The sequence below is a fragment of the Crotalus tigris genome, unplaced genomic scaffold (genome assembly GCF_016545835.1).
Source record: "Crotalus tigris isolate CLP2741 ecotype Arizona unplaced genomic scaffold, ASM1654583v1 scf7180000019364.2947544272:3078424, whole genome shotgun sequence".
NCBI classification, from domain to species: Eukaryota; Metazoa; Chordata; class Lepidosauria; order Squamata; family Viperidae; genus Crotalus; species Crotalus tigris.
In genome coordinates this window covers 1,074,694-1,090,634 of record NW_024097500.1, presented here as the reverse complement: position 1 = coordinate 1,090,634, position 15,941 = coordinate 1,074,694, and the positions used below count along the sequence as shown (strand labels likewise).

At 41.7% G+C, this 15,941-nt stretch overlaps 1 protein-coding gene across 1 annotated transcript; it reads left to right on the top strand.

Annotated features, from left to right (window-relative positions):
- Positions 1-703: 703 nt before the first annotated feature.
- Positions 704-15,474, top strand: CTDSPL2 (CTD small phosphatase like 2). Its single transcript, XM_039362072.1, has 14 exons — positions 704-949; positions 1,905-1,997; positions 3,986-4,194; positions 5,417-5,555; positions 6,557-6,706; positions 6,909-7,124; positions 8,370-8,448; positions 8,855-8,966; positions 9,108-9,194; positions 11,817-11,879; positions 11,970-12,049; positions 12,837-12,963; positions 13,871-13,966; positions 15,245-15,474. Exons 3-14 carry the CDS (start codon positions 4,009-4,011, stop codon positions 15,308-15,310), a joined length of 1,401 nt encoding a protein of 466 aa, XP_039218006.1. The 5' UTR covers positions 704-949; positions 1,905-1,997; positions 3,986-4,008; the 3' UTR covers positions 15,311-15,474.
- Positions 15,475-15,941: the final 467 nt, after the last annotated feature.

Genomic DNA, 15,941 nt, shown 5'->3' with positions numbered 1-15,941 from the left:
CCATCTGCAGCCGTCCAGGCTGACCAGAGAGGCCTTTGGTGCACGTCCTGCCATTGTGCCAGTCTGCGGGCAGTCTGCTACTCCGGGGGGGGGGGGCGCTGCCTGGCTACACTTCATGCATGTGCAGCCGAAGCCGGTGCGGGACCCCTGGGCATTTAGCCGTGCCCCGGGGCTCCTGCTTCTGCACAGAAAAAAGGCGCCGGATCCAGGGTCAGCCCGAGTGGCTCACCGACGGGGAGACCCGGCCGTCCCTTAACAGGGAAACCCTCGGGAAGCTTTGCGGAAGGCGGGTGACGCCTACAGCTGGAGCAGCGCCTGGCCAAGACGCGGCGCCCCTCGGCTCGGCCCCGCTTTCCTGGGGAAACGTCGCCGGGGGGGCTTCGGCTTTCTCCAGCCCTTCCGCACCGCCCTCCCACCCGGGCAGCAGAGGGCTGCCTCCGGGAGGTCGCCGGGACGACGTCCCCGGCCAGGAGCGGAGGGCAGAAGCCCCCTCGCGCAGAGAAGCCGCCGCAGCGTTTTGTTGTTCGCGCCGGCCGCCAGGCGCTCCCCGCGGCCTCGGCCCTGCTGCTCTCCGGAGGCGGCCCCGAAGGCGACCACGGCGGTCCTGCGCGGAGCCCCGCACGGGAACACCGGCCGCCAGGACGCCCCGCCCCGCCTGCGCGCCTGCGCAGTGGCGGCGTCAGGCAGGCCGCTGGGCTCGCGCCTTCCCTCCCCCGCCAGCATCCGGGTCCTTCCGCGCGGTGCAGCAGGTCGGTAGGCGGGACATGGCGACCGGCCGCTGCTGTGGCTGCTGAGCGCGACCGAGCCCCGGCGGCGGCGGCGGCGGCGCTTGGTGCGACCCGCGCGGCGGGGGAGGCCTGCCGGGCCTGGGCTGCCCTGCCGCCGCGGTGCCGGGCTCCGGCGGCGGGGAGGCGCCGGCCTGCCCCACCTTCCTCTCAGCGCTTCGCAGGTAACCGCCGCGAGCGGCGTGGGAGGCGGCGGCGGCAACGGCGGGCTCGGGCAGCGCGCCCGTGGCCCGGGGCTCCCGCGCAGGCCTTCCGCCCGCCCCCGCTGGCCTAGGCCGAGCTGCGCGCCGCGGGCGCCCTGTTGCTCTTGCGCGGCGGGCGCCTCCGGGCCGGGCCGGCGAGTGCCGCCTCCGCCGCGCCTGGTCGGCTCCGGCGGGCCCTTAGCAACCGGGCCCGCGAGGCGAGCGGAAGCGGCGGCCCAAGGTCATCCGCGCGCGGGGAGTCTCCGCCGGACGATCCCGCCAGGAGCCGCCGAAACGCCCGGAGCGTTTGCCCTCGCCGAGCCCCGGAGGCGCGCTCTTCCCCCCCCGGGCGGCGGGAGGAGCCCTTGGGGCCGGGGAGCCGCCTTTGTTCCCCACGGCCAACGCCGGGGAGGCGGACGGCCCCGTGAAGTCGGGGCGCCGGGGCTTCGTCTCGGCGGGCGGGGAGTCCGAGACCCCGGAGCGGAAGCCGGGCCAGAGTTTGCCTGTCTTGGGCCGCTTCACCCGCTCGCGGCCGGATGGGGAAACGGCGGCCAAGTCCGTAGTTTTTAAGCGCTTTCTCTATGGTCGAGTTCGGTTCTATCATGACTTGATTAAATACACAAGTACATTCTGAAAAACTGACTGTTTAAAATTTGGCACAATAGAAATAATGGGCAAGGAGGCTGTAACAGTAAACAGGGAAGAGAAGTAGAGCTACTGCAATGATTGAGGCTTTGTGAAGACTTAGGTAGGAGAGGGATGGGGTGACTAAAGAGTAAATGGGTAGGGAGGATTTACCTTTTGAGATTTGTAGGGCTTCTATTGGTACATAAGTCCAGGACAGTTCTAAGGTGGCTTCAAATCTATTTTCTCATTGATTACTGCTTGCTTTTACTGGACAAATAATTTAATCTCTGTTTTCCATTTTTTCCATTAGTAAAATGGGAATAATACATCACAAACTGCTGGTGCTGCAAGGGTTAATTACTTAATGTTAATAAAAGGATTCGAAGATTAAAAAGTCCTACAAGTAAGTTACTAAAGTTCATATTAGTTGTTGAAGTTTAATAGTGATTTTTATTTATTCTGCTATTGAAGAAATGGAGACACCACTCACTGCGATGAATGTTTTTGGGTGGGAGAGGAGGAATAACTACTGTGTTTTGCCTTTCCTGTTCATCGTAAGCATAATTTAAATGTTGCTTTAGCGACATGCATGCATTACACCTTCTCCCGAGCTATTACTTAACGCTTCAAGGAATGGTTTTTATAAATGTAGTCATCAGAGGTTTATGAATTTTCACTTGGCACGGTAGCTGGCCATAATTTGTGGCCATGAGTAATCCTTCTCACCACCATATCCTCTCTGTATGCCAGATAACTGGGAGTCTCTCAGTGTGCTCTGGGCATTGGAAGAGGCAGAGGCTGACTAAATCTGTTGTACTTTCTCCCTGCTGTCAAACTGAATAGAAAAAAGCATAAGCTGCTGCTTTCTCTTCTAAACTTACTTGAGTTCTATTAGTGCTCCCTTGGATCTAGACCAGGTTAGCTGTGCCCCAGTATCCCAGTGGATGGCTCAGAAGGAAGATTGTCCCCTCTGCAAGGGAAGTGAGGGAGGTTTATAATGAAGGAAGGCAACCCACCAAAAAGGAGTGACCGAGTCTGCAGATTGCAGTACAGAAATGCTGGCTGTCATAGCTGGCCAAGGTATCTGCAGACTGTAGGACGTATAGTGCCACACCTTTTGAGGCCCCCAGATGGGGGAAAGCTCCAGTGAACAAGAAAAAACTAGGTTTTTCTCCCCAAGGGGGAAATTAGACCCAGAAAAAAATAAACTTAGAAAGCTGTGTTTTACTAGATCATTTACCTCAGCTTTATTGCTCTGACTGGCAGTGGCTCTGCAAAATTAAAATGACAACTCTTTCCCTTTAGCTGCCATGCAATTATTTTACTCCTACGCCTTTGCATGTGCATCTGCCATAGTTTGGGTAGAAGAGGTGAGCAAGTCCTTGAGGAGGTCGGTTGGTGATGTGGATTTATTCTTTGAGAGTGTTGTGTGTAAAAAGACAAGGGCACGCTTTATTTGCTTTCTTACAAACATTTGTAGCCTAGCTTTCTGTACCCTAAGGTACCCTGTACTTCTAGAGGCTTGGCTGCTGGACTGCATACCAATTAGTTCAATTAATCAGGGTAATTGCTTTGATTCCTTAGATGTTTTGTTCTTTGCTAAAAATTCTTAACTTTTCTGAAAAACTCTGTGGGACACTTTATTTTAATTTGTATATGGTTTTATTATTTAGAAGTGACTGGTACTGGTTTCTGAAATCTTATTCTAGCTCAGTCTTTTTAGTAATGTTGCACTCCATTAATGTACTTAGTTCCAGTCATGTCAAAAAGTAAATATACTCCGTGTACACTTGCTTTCTCTTTTTTAAGAGAAATATTTTCAAAAATATCAATATTTTATCTTCAAAGTATATAAAAGGCAAAGATAATATACAGGTAGTTCTCCACTTACAACCATTTATTTAGTGACCCAACAAAGTTACAACAGCTCTGAAAAAAGTGACTTTTCCACGCTTGCGACTATTGCAGCATCCCCATGGTCATGTGATCAAAATTTGGATGCTAGGCCCCTGGACTGCGTTTATGATGGCTGGAGTGTTCCAGGGTCCCCTTTTGCGACCTTTTGCAAAGTCAGCGGGGAAGCCACATTCACTTAACAATTGTGTTACTTAATGGCAGTGATTCACTTAACAACTGTAGCAAGAAAGGTCATAAAACGGGGCACAATTCATTTAACAACTGCCTTGCTTAGCAACAGAAATATTGGGAATTATCGTAAGTTGAGGGCTACTTGTAATTGAAGAAAAATGACTTTGCAATCATTTATTCAACAAAAAATTAAGAAATATGACATTTTCTTCTGTAGAAAAGTAAGCAGACATTGCCCCCTTTGGCAGAAACAGCCTTCAGTAGGAGACTTGTTGCTGTATTTTCTGTTCTTGTCTTACATAGCTTTACATGTGACACCATCAAAAATGAGGCTGAGAACACGGAAAGCTTCTCAGCAGTCAAATCAAAATCACACACAGCGTGCATTGAGAGTAAAGAGGAAATACTCAGAGGTGGAAGAGAACATATCTGTTGGTGGAGGAAAACTTCAGAAAAATGAAACTGGCTTACTATCGTCAATTAAAAAGTTCATTAAAGGAAGTACCCCAAAGGTAAATAAATATTCAGGAATCACTATTATATTTTGACATGATTGTGTTAATCTGTATAATATATCTTTCAAGATGCTTACAAAAGCAAACATTTAAATAGCAATCATTAAAACATTTGGAATGAAATCAGTTGTAAATCTATTCAGGAAACACGTGAAAGAGCTGTCTGAAGACAGCAAGCATTTTCCAGATATTTCTAGTATGGTTAAAAATGTTCTAACTCTAGTACTTGCCAGGCTGATGTCTCTTAGTGGGTCAGCTTTGAAGAGATACTGGTTTCTTAAGTTCCTCTGCAGCGGGCAGCCCTGCTGATAGTTTAGTCTACTGGCTGTTGTGTCAGCATCGTCATTTTGTCCAGAAATAGGTTGGTAGCCTTCGTGGGATCAGTATAATGCATCCGGGTTGTTTAGCCCCTGCAGGATGCTCTGGTTGTTTTCGGAGCTCTCAAGCCTGCCTGGCTCAGTCAGTTCAGTTGAATTGAATTGTATAAATTCTAAATTTTCCCTTTTAAGAGAGCAGTAAATACTTGGCTAGTCTAAAAGCCAGCTGAGGGAACAAAAAGAAATAAAAGAAACCCACTGGTGAAACTGAAGTCAAATGTGGGGAATTCCCAGTCGTGATTACGTGCCTGCAGTGCATAAGCATTGCAATTCTATCGGGAGCAAGCGCTTTATCCTGATTTTTGAAGAAAAGTTCATTGGAACAGCGGGGAGGTTCATTTCAGTTGAGAGAAAATAGATTTATAAAATGCTTTATAAAAAAAGCAATGAAGAATCCAGAATAAAATTAAGGATCAACAATATATATTCACTTTCCATCTATGAACTATCTCTATGGGTGGAGCAGAAAAGGTGATCAATGTAGCTGATATTTAAAAATTGGACAGTGATTTTTCTATATAGAACATACGTTTCTTTGTTATGTTTGTTTTTTATGGGCTTGGGAGTTTATTTTTCTCTTTCTGGCATGTTAAAGCAGTGAAAAAAATTGAAACAAATAGCATGATCTAAATATTTAAGAATACAAATTTGAATTAAGTTTGGTGGGTTATTTTTTATTTTTATGACATATTTTCTGCCAAAAGCCTATGAAATAAAAAGAATGAAAAAAAAATAGATGTTGGAAATTTAACATCCATGAAAGCAGTACAAATGGACAGGGAGAGTTTACTAGTAAAGGCAAAGGTATAATTTGGTGGGTTGTTTTTTTTTTTTTAATTAAGGATGAACAAGAACACCCTGCAAAGAGAAGTAGAATTGAACGTGACATAGATGACAACTTAATTACATCCACTCCTCGAACAGGAGAAAAGCCTCACAAACAGTTTTCTCGAGTTAAGCGGAAAAGTCCTGCGAATGGAGGTTTGTAAATATTCCAGTCATTAGTTCAGAGGAGGGCTTTGGTTCTTCTGCCATTGAAACTTTTGACCCTGGTTTCAAAGAAGAAGAGAACGACTGCAGGACTGCTGATAGTAAGAGAAGCATTTGTGTTTTACTTCAAACATTTTCTTCTTTATTGTGCAAAGTAATTCTCTTAAAAATGTAAACTAAACCATGTTGCCAGATTTGCAGATTGGAAAGCAGTGCTAAGAAAGCACAGAGCACAGAGAAAGAGAATTGAATACTCATGCATGACCACATTATTTTCTTTACACAATTAATAGGATAACTTTCTCTTCCATGAAAACAGGCTTCCCTGCAAGGGAATGCTGCATTTTTGCTTTGCTAACTATATAAGCACTTCTACTATCTGCAGTTTATAATTGCCTATTAACGGGCATCGCATATCACAAACTAATGTAATAAGCAGCATATTTATAACAATGTGATTAAAAAAGAAAAAGTTACCAATATCAGATTGATTTATAAATATTTATATGTTTGTTTGTTTATATAAAATTTATTGGCTACATTTCTTATCTCAGGGTAACTCTTAACAAATATTTACAAATCTTTTATTTTATTTATCAAATATAGTAACCACCCATCTCCCATACGGAGGCTGATCATATGATCTGAATTAACAATTTACAGTTAAAAACACTTCTGCTGCAGCTTTTAGCTCACTTTTTTAAATTATAACATTTTGTGTGTTTCTGAAAGATTTGTGTATGGCAGAGTCAGTGGAGTTTCTCAGACTACGAGTTAGCCAATTGTGAATCTTCATTGCCTTGGAAACCATGAGCCCTGAGAGTGTCAGCCTTGTGGGTGTGCCGGCATGGCTTTCTAAGGTTTAATTCCTGTAGTGCATTTGTGCTTATCTAGGAATCTGATATTTAATTGAAACTTTGTCATCTATATTTCCAACCAATATTGGAAAAATCACACTAGAAACAGTGCTCTTTTTTGTTCGTCTGTTCTAGAAGCTGGGAATTATGAAATGGCAAACCAGCATGTCCGGCAGAATGGAAAATTGGATGATAATCCCACCAGCGGCAGCCCCCCAAGGACTACATTATTGGGGACCATATTTTCTCCTGTCTTCAATTTTTTCTCACCAGCAAATAAAAATGGCAAGTACTGCACAAAACTGTATTTAGCTCTTACATGCATCTAAAATTGTTATTATGAAATAGTTGTTTCCTATTTGGGAAAAATGGCAAACGGGAATATATTCTGTTAGGTTTCTTTTTTAGATCTTAAATCCAGACACAGAAGAGTACCTGCAAATGCTCACCTTAAGAGCACTAGCATTAACCCAGAGCATTATTGCAGGAACAGCAGGCTCAGATTCTCCAGGCCAAGCTGTGGAGGCTGAAGAAATCGTGAAGCAGCTTGATATGGAGCAGGTGGATGAGATTATTACCAGCACTGCTGTCTCAGCCAACGGAGCATCCTACGCCAGCCAGACAGCCGAGGTCCGAACGACCATCAGCACCGTCTTGGAGGAAGTGGATGATGTGGCTGACTGTGATCTGCCTCCGCTGACTGGTAAGGAGAAAGCATTTTTGTTTCTCTGAGCAGCTCCTGGCTCCAGCGTTGTACTTCTCCCCCAAACTGCACGTGGGGCAGCCAGAGAGTCAGGAGACACGGCAGCCCCAAACTGTTGATAGCAAAGAAAACATTTGGGCATACGTGTGTTTTTCCTGACTGAATTCCTTCAGTGTTTTATCTTATAAATGGCCTAGAGCCCTTAGGAGTTCAGCAGTCTAGAGATGTGATTAACAAATGATAAATACATTGGTATTAGGAAACCCTGGTCATTTATATCTACAGGCAGTCCTCGACTTACAACAGTTCATTTAGTGATCTTTCAAAGTTACAGTGACACTGAAAAAAGTGACATCATCATTTTTCACACTTATAACAAACATCCTCATGGTTGTAGCATCCTCATGGTCAAGGGATTTATATTCAGATGCTTGATAATTGACTCATACTTATGGCTGCAGTATCCCAGAGTCATGCGATTTCCTTTTGCAACCTTCGGATAAGCAAAGTCAATGGGAAAACCAGATTTACTTAACAACCATGTCACTAAGTTAACAACTGCAGCATTCACTTAACGTATGTGGCAAAACTCACTTAACAGATGTCTCACTTAGCAGCAGAAATTTTGGGCTCAATTGTGGTCGTACTCGCTTTACTTGAGCACGAATGTATTCCGACAAACAACTTCCTTATGCATTATGCTTCATCTACACATGTACACAAACCTCAAAGCCAAGGGCAGCATCACTCTGGCTAATAAGAATTTAATTTCATAATATTGTTTTCTGTTTAAGGTTTGTATTAATTTACTTAATGGAACATTTGTACCAGCCAAGTCAGATGACTATCAAAACAGAATTCCACAATACAATAGGACATAAGTGTGAAAGAAAACAGATGGTAACCATCATCTTTACTAGGCACTTAAACTGCTAAAGGTTTGGTTTAAAAAGATTCATATTTGACTCTGCACATAATTTTTATCATGTCAGTAACAACATACCTGTGAATTTTTACCTGGCTTTCACTTGCAAAAATTCCTAACCATTTGGAGTTTGATACAGATATATCTATTTTTAAGAGTCAAATTATAAGTTTAAAAAATATTGATGATAGTTCTTAAGAAAAATGGAAGACAAAAGCATTTCATACCAAATAGAAATATTTTAAATGATCAACTGCACTGTTAAGAGAAAATTTCTCTTTTCTTCTATAAGCTAATGAGGAACTTTTGTGTTTTGTTAGCACCAGTATCTCCAGACAGTGGTTATTCATCAGCTCATGCAGAAGCCACCTATGAAGAAGACTGGGAAGTCTTTGATCCGTATGTGTTCATACTCAGACGTGTGTGTGTGTGTGTGTGTAAATAAAAATATTTATGACAAAGAATTCAGCTGGTGCCTGCTGGCAAAACAGTAGCTAAGATTGGCCTTCTGTAAAACCAAAGAAGGAGGAAACAGATACTTGAAGAGCCCTAAATGGGGGGGGGGAGCCAAATTTTTACAAGGGAAGAACCATAGAAAAAGGAGTGTTGGGCTAGGTGGAATAGTTAACTTATGTTTTCAGAAGCTCCAGTTCTGAAAAACAGTTTCTTCCCCAACTAACGTATATGGTTCATCTAGTAAATCTGTGGGTAGAATTATTATTAATATACATGTGCCTTTATCATAATTTAAGAGTAAAGTATTCATTGTCTGATTAATGATCAAACTGATATAACTCATTTTTAGATACTACTTCATCAAACATGTTCCACCGCTAACAGAAGAACAACTTAATCGGAAACCTGCTCTTCCATTGAAAACCAGAAGTACACCAGAATTCTCTTTAGTTCTAGACTTGGTAAGAAACACGTATTTGATTGTTTGCTACACTTTTTAGGGAAAGATATTCTCTCTTTGGAAACTGTAAATTATAGGGCTATTTCAGAGAACACATTCTTTTCTGCCCCTCTGCTAAATTCATTTTTTAAATTATTCGTAGGATGAAACATTAGTCCACTGTAGTCTAAATGAACTGGAAGATGCTGCACTCACGTTTCCAGTCCTTTTCCAGGATGTCATTTACCAGGTAATCCAAATCAGGTTAAGGTGAAATTGCTCCCATGAAATTAAAGGGCAAACAGTATGTATCTGATATCTTTTTGATCTCCTAAAAGGTTGCTAATTTAGCAGCTATTGGTTATTTCTATGAAATATTGTTAAGCAAGCCATCAGAACTTAGAGGAGATGTGGCATACTACTTCGACTATTTCCTTATAATTCCATTGTAAAACTATCAACCATTAGGAAGCTAGAAGTATTCCTCTTAGCAGCTTTCCTCCTTGCCAGGAGGTGAAGAAAAAGGCCTTCTAAGTCCACATGGTTCTTTGATAGAACAAGAGCCTGCTGCAGACTTAGGTTTTCTTCCTTGCCTGTGGAAACCGGCTCACGCTAGCTAAGCACTCCATTCTGAAGGGGACGTCAGCATTGGGAATGACCTGCTTTTAGAAGTAGATCCATTCCTTCATTCCTAGTAAGGTGCTGTTATGTGGCAAGAGTTGCTTTGTTGACGAAGACTGCGAGATTGTTAGCTATTGGTTGTGCTTCGCAACATATTCTTTGCTCTCATCTACGGTGCATTTAATAATTCTGCCAGCGAAGAACAGGGGAAGGAGGAGGAGAAGGAGGTGTATTCCAGCAACTGCCAAAGATGCTGCACTGACCCCAGCTGTTGTTCTCAGGTCCCTATTGTGTGATGTACCTGGGAGTAGCAACAGCTTCCCTCCATGTAGTTCGCACGATATTGGACCCCTCTGTAGTATCTTTGGAGAATGACATCAGACATCTTAAACGGACACTTGTCCAGGTATTTTACCCTAATTTTAAAACTTGTCTTTTGTCTTTTGTTTTATTTACAATCCTTCAACATCCTGAAACATAACATGAAATCTTCCAAAGTACATACACACTTGGGTTTCTTATCTTCTCTCTGATGATGGCAGTAGTCAGAATCCTCTTCATTTACGTACACTTGGAGGATGTAGTTATTCATTCTGGGCAGTAACTGGACTATGCCTTTTTTCCTATTGTAGCCTATTTGGATCTCTTGCCTGTGGTATATATTATTCAGAATAACTGTGTCTATTTTCCTGGGTTATTTACAAAAATGACTTATTTTGAAATAATAAAAAAATGTAAAATTTGCATTTGATAGATCCTAAATCTTGCTAGAAGCATATCTTTGATTCCTGGCACCTTTTTTCCTTAATACGTGCAGACCTTTTTCATGGCATGTACTCTCCAACCCCCCAACCCGTTTTCATCTGGGGCTTCTTAATCACTTCTCCAATGTAAGCATTTCTTCGGAACTGCAATTGTGAATCAATCTGTCATTGTGGAGCTCAAGACAAAGGGTCGTATTGCGCACGGTTCCCTGTAAGCCAGTCTCTGAGTCCCTGTGCTTAGGGCAAGGCTTGTTTTCATCTAGGACCAGAGTGAGCACTGAGGGTGCCTCTGGAGGGTCTGTTCCTGGGTGAATTGGCGGGGTGTTGCATCCGGTTTGATAAAGGCCCAGCTCAAGTTCAGATCTTCCAAGCATATCTTTTTAACTTGTTTTATCTTAGTAGCTTGTTATTCTTGTTAACTCTTGAAACATCAGCTTCAACATTTTTAGACAATCTGAAAAACGGTTGAATACAGGAAGAAGAAATGTCAGAATTTTTAAATAAATCCACAAACACCCTGTTGCAAATCCACTTATTTCAGCAGGAGTCTTGAGTAATTGAGCTACTTCATTAGCTGCATCTTGCCTTTAATATAAATAATAGTAGCAGTGATCAATCATAGTACTAAAGTATTGCACCACTACAACCTGTGTAACCTGAAAGGAAGGCACGATTGAGGAATAACCTCCGGTAAGTTTAGGTAGGAATGGGGTGTGGTATAAGATCTTTCTCTTTTTCATGCTCCCCAGGAAGTATTGAATGTGCGTGTCTTAACAACAGAGGGATGACTTAAAATTCTTGATCATGAATCTTCTCCCCCCCTTTTTTTGCTCTCTGATATACCTTTTAGAATAATAATATACCTTTTATGAAGGCCAAAGAGAAGGCAAAGGTTGGTAACTGAGATGTATGTAGCTATTGCTTAATATGAAGGATTAATACTGATAAAAAGATGTTGATCTCAACATCAGATGCCTAAGAATAATATTTCTCTTAAACTAAGTCTTTGCTGGTAACTTTCTGGTGGAAAATGTAGACAAAAATAATTCAGTTGAGTTTTGAGCAAAATTCTGTTTAGTGACATAAAAAGAGCTTTTCCTGGGAATTCTGCATTGGTGGACATAAAAATGTTGTTTCTGTTAAAACTCACTTGTCGGATATGTCTTTGTGGGTGAACTAACTTGTCTGATGAAAAAGAATCTTAAATCTCAAAAACTTGCATTTATAAAAGATTATCTCTGTTGTGTTTCTATTCTAATAAACAGAATGTTCAAAGCAAAAAGGTTTCCTCTAAAGGTTATTATAGCTATGCCTTTCTACAAATGTACTAGTCACTATTACTTTTTCACAGATTATTAAAAATTAAAATAACCAATAATGTTAATATATTAAACAGTGTGCCCTACTCTGTAATTTCTGAAGTCTCTGCCATTTGAAATAAATCTTTGTGTTCCATAATTAAAACTACTGTTTTGTTCTCTTTTTAGGTTTATGTGCGATTAAGACCATTTTTCAGAGAATTCTTAGAATGTATGTCCCAAATTTATGAGGTAATGGAATTTTTTTTTTTTGTGATACTCAAGTTATTTACTTTTCTTGATGGTATGGATGGCAGTTGCATCTCCCTTTCTTTCTTTTAGATCATTCTTTTTACTGCTTCTAAAAAGGTCTATGCAGACAAATTGCTGAATATATTAGACCCTAAAAAGCAGCTGGTCAGGTAAGCTTGAATAGAAAGCTGTCGTCTGTTATTTACATTTTAACCAGAATAACAAAATAAGTATATTTAACACTATTTTAGTATCACAGCAATATCTAATATGTAGCGGGGATAAATAGCTATTAACAGGCCTGCTCTTAACATTTCCTCCTTAAAAATATTCAACCTGAAGTTATTACTTTTCACTGGTATCTGACTAAACCCTGCAGTGTAACTTTATCCTGTAATACTCTTCTTCTTGATTTCTACTTTCCCTCCACATTGTAGAAATTGCTTCAAGGAGGCTGGCCAAATATCCTTGCTCCCAGCAGATACAATATTTCAAGTTATGCAGGCCTGGGAAAAGGCTTGGCTGCTTTAAAGCGTTTGCCATTGGACTAAGATCCCTGCTCCTGCTTGTCCAAAGACTACCCAGCAGCCCTCATTAGGATAATTAGGAGTAGGTCCATTCTATAAGTGGACTGCAGTTAATTCTGACTGATGTGCCCTTTGCTTTATGTCCCCCATAAACCTTCAAGTTAGTTCAGTGTAATATTGAATGTATTCGGAAGAGGAAAAAACAGCAAACGCGGGACAGGACTGGTTTGCTTCAGCCCCTAAGCTAGGGCCCTATTGCATTTAATTGAGAAAGAATTGATCTTGGCTCTTTTAATCTCCTTTTTTATAACAAAGCTCTGTTATCCAGAAGATTGTTCTTAAAGCACAGAATAGACGAAGGGGTTTTGACTACAGTATTTCCTTTATCTATACTTGTCTGTATGCAACCTAAATGTGTTCTTAATTATAGACATCGACTTTTCCGTGAACATTGTGTTTGTGTGCAAGGGAACTACATAAAAGATTTAAATATTCTTGGTAGAGATCTCTCAAAAACTATCATCATCGACAATTCACCACAAGCCTTTGCCTACCAGGTGAGTATTTCTTGGAGGTCATTTTTCAGACTTTAGAATACTAAATAAAGCCTCCTTCAAATCATTCTCTGTGCCTGTTGACTTTGGAGGCATTTTTAAATTGTTCTCTTAGCAGCAGTGTGTGTGGAAAGCATCTAGCGATGCCTTATTCCATGGTGATTTTCGGCCCGCCTTCACTTCAGGGTCAGTCCACCCTGGGCTGCAGCCCCCCTCATAGATGCAGCCATACTCCTGCCGTACCATGAACTTCAGTGCAATCAAAGCATCATCCGTGTCCCAGGAAGAGAGGTGTTCTGGTAGAGCAAACGGCACACAAGCATTTCACGGTGCCATGTCTGTCTTGAACACCTGAGCCCACCGGCCTGAGCCGCCTTCTACCTTGGGGAAGAAGGATGAGAAAACCCAAACTGAAGATGAGAATCTAAGGGGAGACTAAAAGAACCAGACTCTTCGTGACACAGATTTTGGAAGTGAATAATGCTCCTATTAAATAAATCCCTGCAGATTTCAGAAAAAGGGCTTTCCTGCTCACGAGGTCAGAAGAGGACTGCTGCCTCTGTCCAGTTGTCCTATAGAGGGATAGGCCAGAATATCTCAAGCCAGTCTGTGCAGTTGATTGAGAGGTACAGAAAAGGCCACTACAGCTCAGCTAAAGTTTTCCAGACTTTTTCCAAAACAGAAGAGTCAATGCTGGCTCAGTGTGCTCAGTAAAAGCAGGCCATGGTGCACTGATTTTTGTGTTATTTGCTTCACCAGAACCTTCATCAATTACTATAACTTTGAAGAAGTTCTGAGCACGTGGGCAGAGTTTTTAAAAACTTGAATTAATGAGGGAATTACTGAAAAATAGATTTTATCTCTTTCTAGAAACTGTAGCACCTTATTTTACCTTTTTTTTCTGATTTAGCTTTCAAATGGGATTCCTATAGAAAGCTGGTTCATGGATAAAAATGACAATGAACTCCTAAAGTTGATTCCTTTTCTGGAAAAACTTGTAGAACTGGTAAGTATTCTTTAAATATATTTTTTCTTCTTCTTAAACCTTCATAGATTAAGTAGCACAACTCAGGATACTGGTTTTTGACTTAGGAAACACCTTTAGATGTCTTTGCATTACATTACAGCTTCCTTTAGGAAGTGTTCACTCCCTTTTATAGCAACACAACTTCCCTGATCTGTCCAAAAATATTTTTGAATAAAACTCTTCTAGCCTCTTAAACCCAAGTGAGTCCTCCATCAAAGGTCAAGCAAGATGATGTGTTTGTAGTTTTTTTTGTAAGCAAGACGATGTGTTTGTAGAGACAGTCCTCAGTCAGTCCATTTAGTGACTGTTAGAAGTTACAGCAGCACTGAAAAGGTGATTTACGGTTTTTCACACTTACGACCGTTGCAGCATCCCCAGGGTCACATGACCAGAATTCAGACACTTGGCAACTGACTCGTATTTATGACGGTTGCAGTGACCTTCTGACAAGCAAAGTCAATGGGGAAGCCAGATTCTCTTAACGACTGTGTTACTAACCTAACTGCAGTGATTCATTTAACAGCTGTGGCAAGAAAGGCTGTAAAATGGGGCAAAATTCACTTAACAATTGTCTCACGTAGCAACAAACTTTGGGCTCAATTGTTAGTTGAGGACTACCTATAATGGCTCATTTCCTGTCCATACTCAATGTGTGAGTGAATTCTATTTTTTTAGAATGCACATTTTAATCCGAATATAAGTATGTCGACTAGAGCTGAAGGTTACATAATGCAACCTCACAGAAGTGTCTCCACAGAAGAACCTTTGGTGCATGGAAGAGGCCTGCAAGTGCTTGTTAGCCATTATGTAGAATGAGATTACAGAGACCAATAAAGCGACATTTCTGACGGCCTAAGTTTGAATTTGGTAACAATTAAAGCTGGTGCACATTCCTCATTGCCAGAAGGACTAACTTCACTAAATAGAAGTTCAATAAGAACTTGCAAACATTTCAGTAGCCATAAGCTAGCACAGATATTTCAGCTGTCCCCCCCACCGTGTCTTGTTTTCTTTGAATGTGGTGATTGATTGAAAAGAAAGACCGCAGGGTTTTAAAAGCTGTGGAGAGTAGTTCAGAAGTTGGGTTTCCAGCCTTCCACAGGCTCTGACCCGTTCTTGGCTCCATTTCTTCTTTCTCTGCAACAAAAAGTAGTAGTTTCTGACCACGCTCCGAAATCCCAGGATTATTATTGCAAATTAACTTTACTGTAATATATGAAAGATGGTAAAGTTTTGTTTTGTTCTCCCCACCTCTAGAATGAAGATGTTCGGCCTCACATACGAGACAGATTTCGCTTGCATGACTTACTACCCCCTGATTAAACTCAATTTCTGGTCAAAGCTGAAGGGAAAGAAAATGCAGGATCCTTTTTCTTTTTGGACTAGAACAAAAACATTGCCATTACTGTTGAAATTTTTGCATTTTTGTACCCTTTCTCGCTTTTCTTATCTTTGGTGCCCAACAGTAATAAAGGGTTACAGAAGAACTTCCTATATCGCCAAATGGAAAGATGTGCAGTACAGTAGGTAGGCTAGAACAGAAGAGTCTTTAGATCTAGTGCAACTCCACTGGTTTTTAATGTACAGAACACCTGCCGTTTTTAAAGAATTCTGTTTCTGCCACCAGCAGTTTATCCTATAAAAATACAGGATTTATGAAATCACAGAGATTGAAAATGGACTCTTGTTTTCTCTCTGTTTGGTGCTCTCTAAGTGGGTTCGTAGCCACTTTGTGTTTTAAAATTCTCATTTCAACAGGAATGGCCAGTAATTTTTTTCCTGTTAAGGTTTATAACCTTTTTACACTTTTGATGTGTATTCAATTTTAGAATTTCATTATGCATTCCTTTTAGTTGAGGTGACTTCATATTTTTCTGGGAATAGCCAAGTTTTATTCATTTTTATTTTTATTATTCGGTTGAATGGCCATTTTCCTGCTTTGTCTGCCTGCATA

Coding starts and splice junctions, on each gene's coding strand:
- CTDSPL2 (XM_039362072.1), top strand. CDS start 4,009: ATGAGGCTGAGAACACGGAAAGCTTCTCAGCAGTCAAATCAAAATCAC. Junction 6,707..6,908: donor CTCACCAGCAAATAAAAATG/GCAAGTACTGCA, acceptor GCATTATTGCAG/GAACAGCAGGCTCAGATTCT. Junction 12,050..12,836: donor CCTAAAAAGCAGCTGGTCAG/GTAAGCTTGAAT, acceptor TCTTAATTATAG/ACATCGACTTTTCCGTGAAC.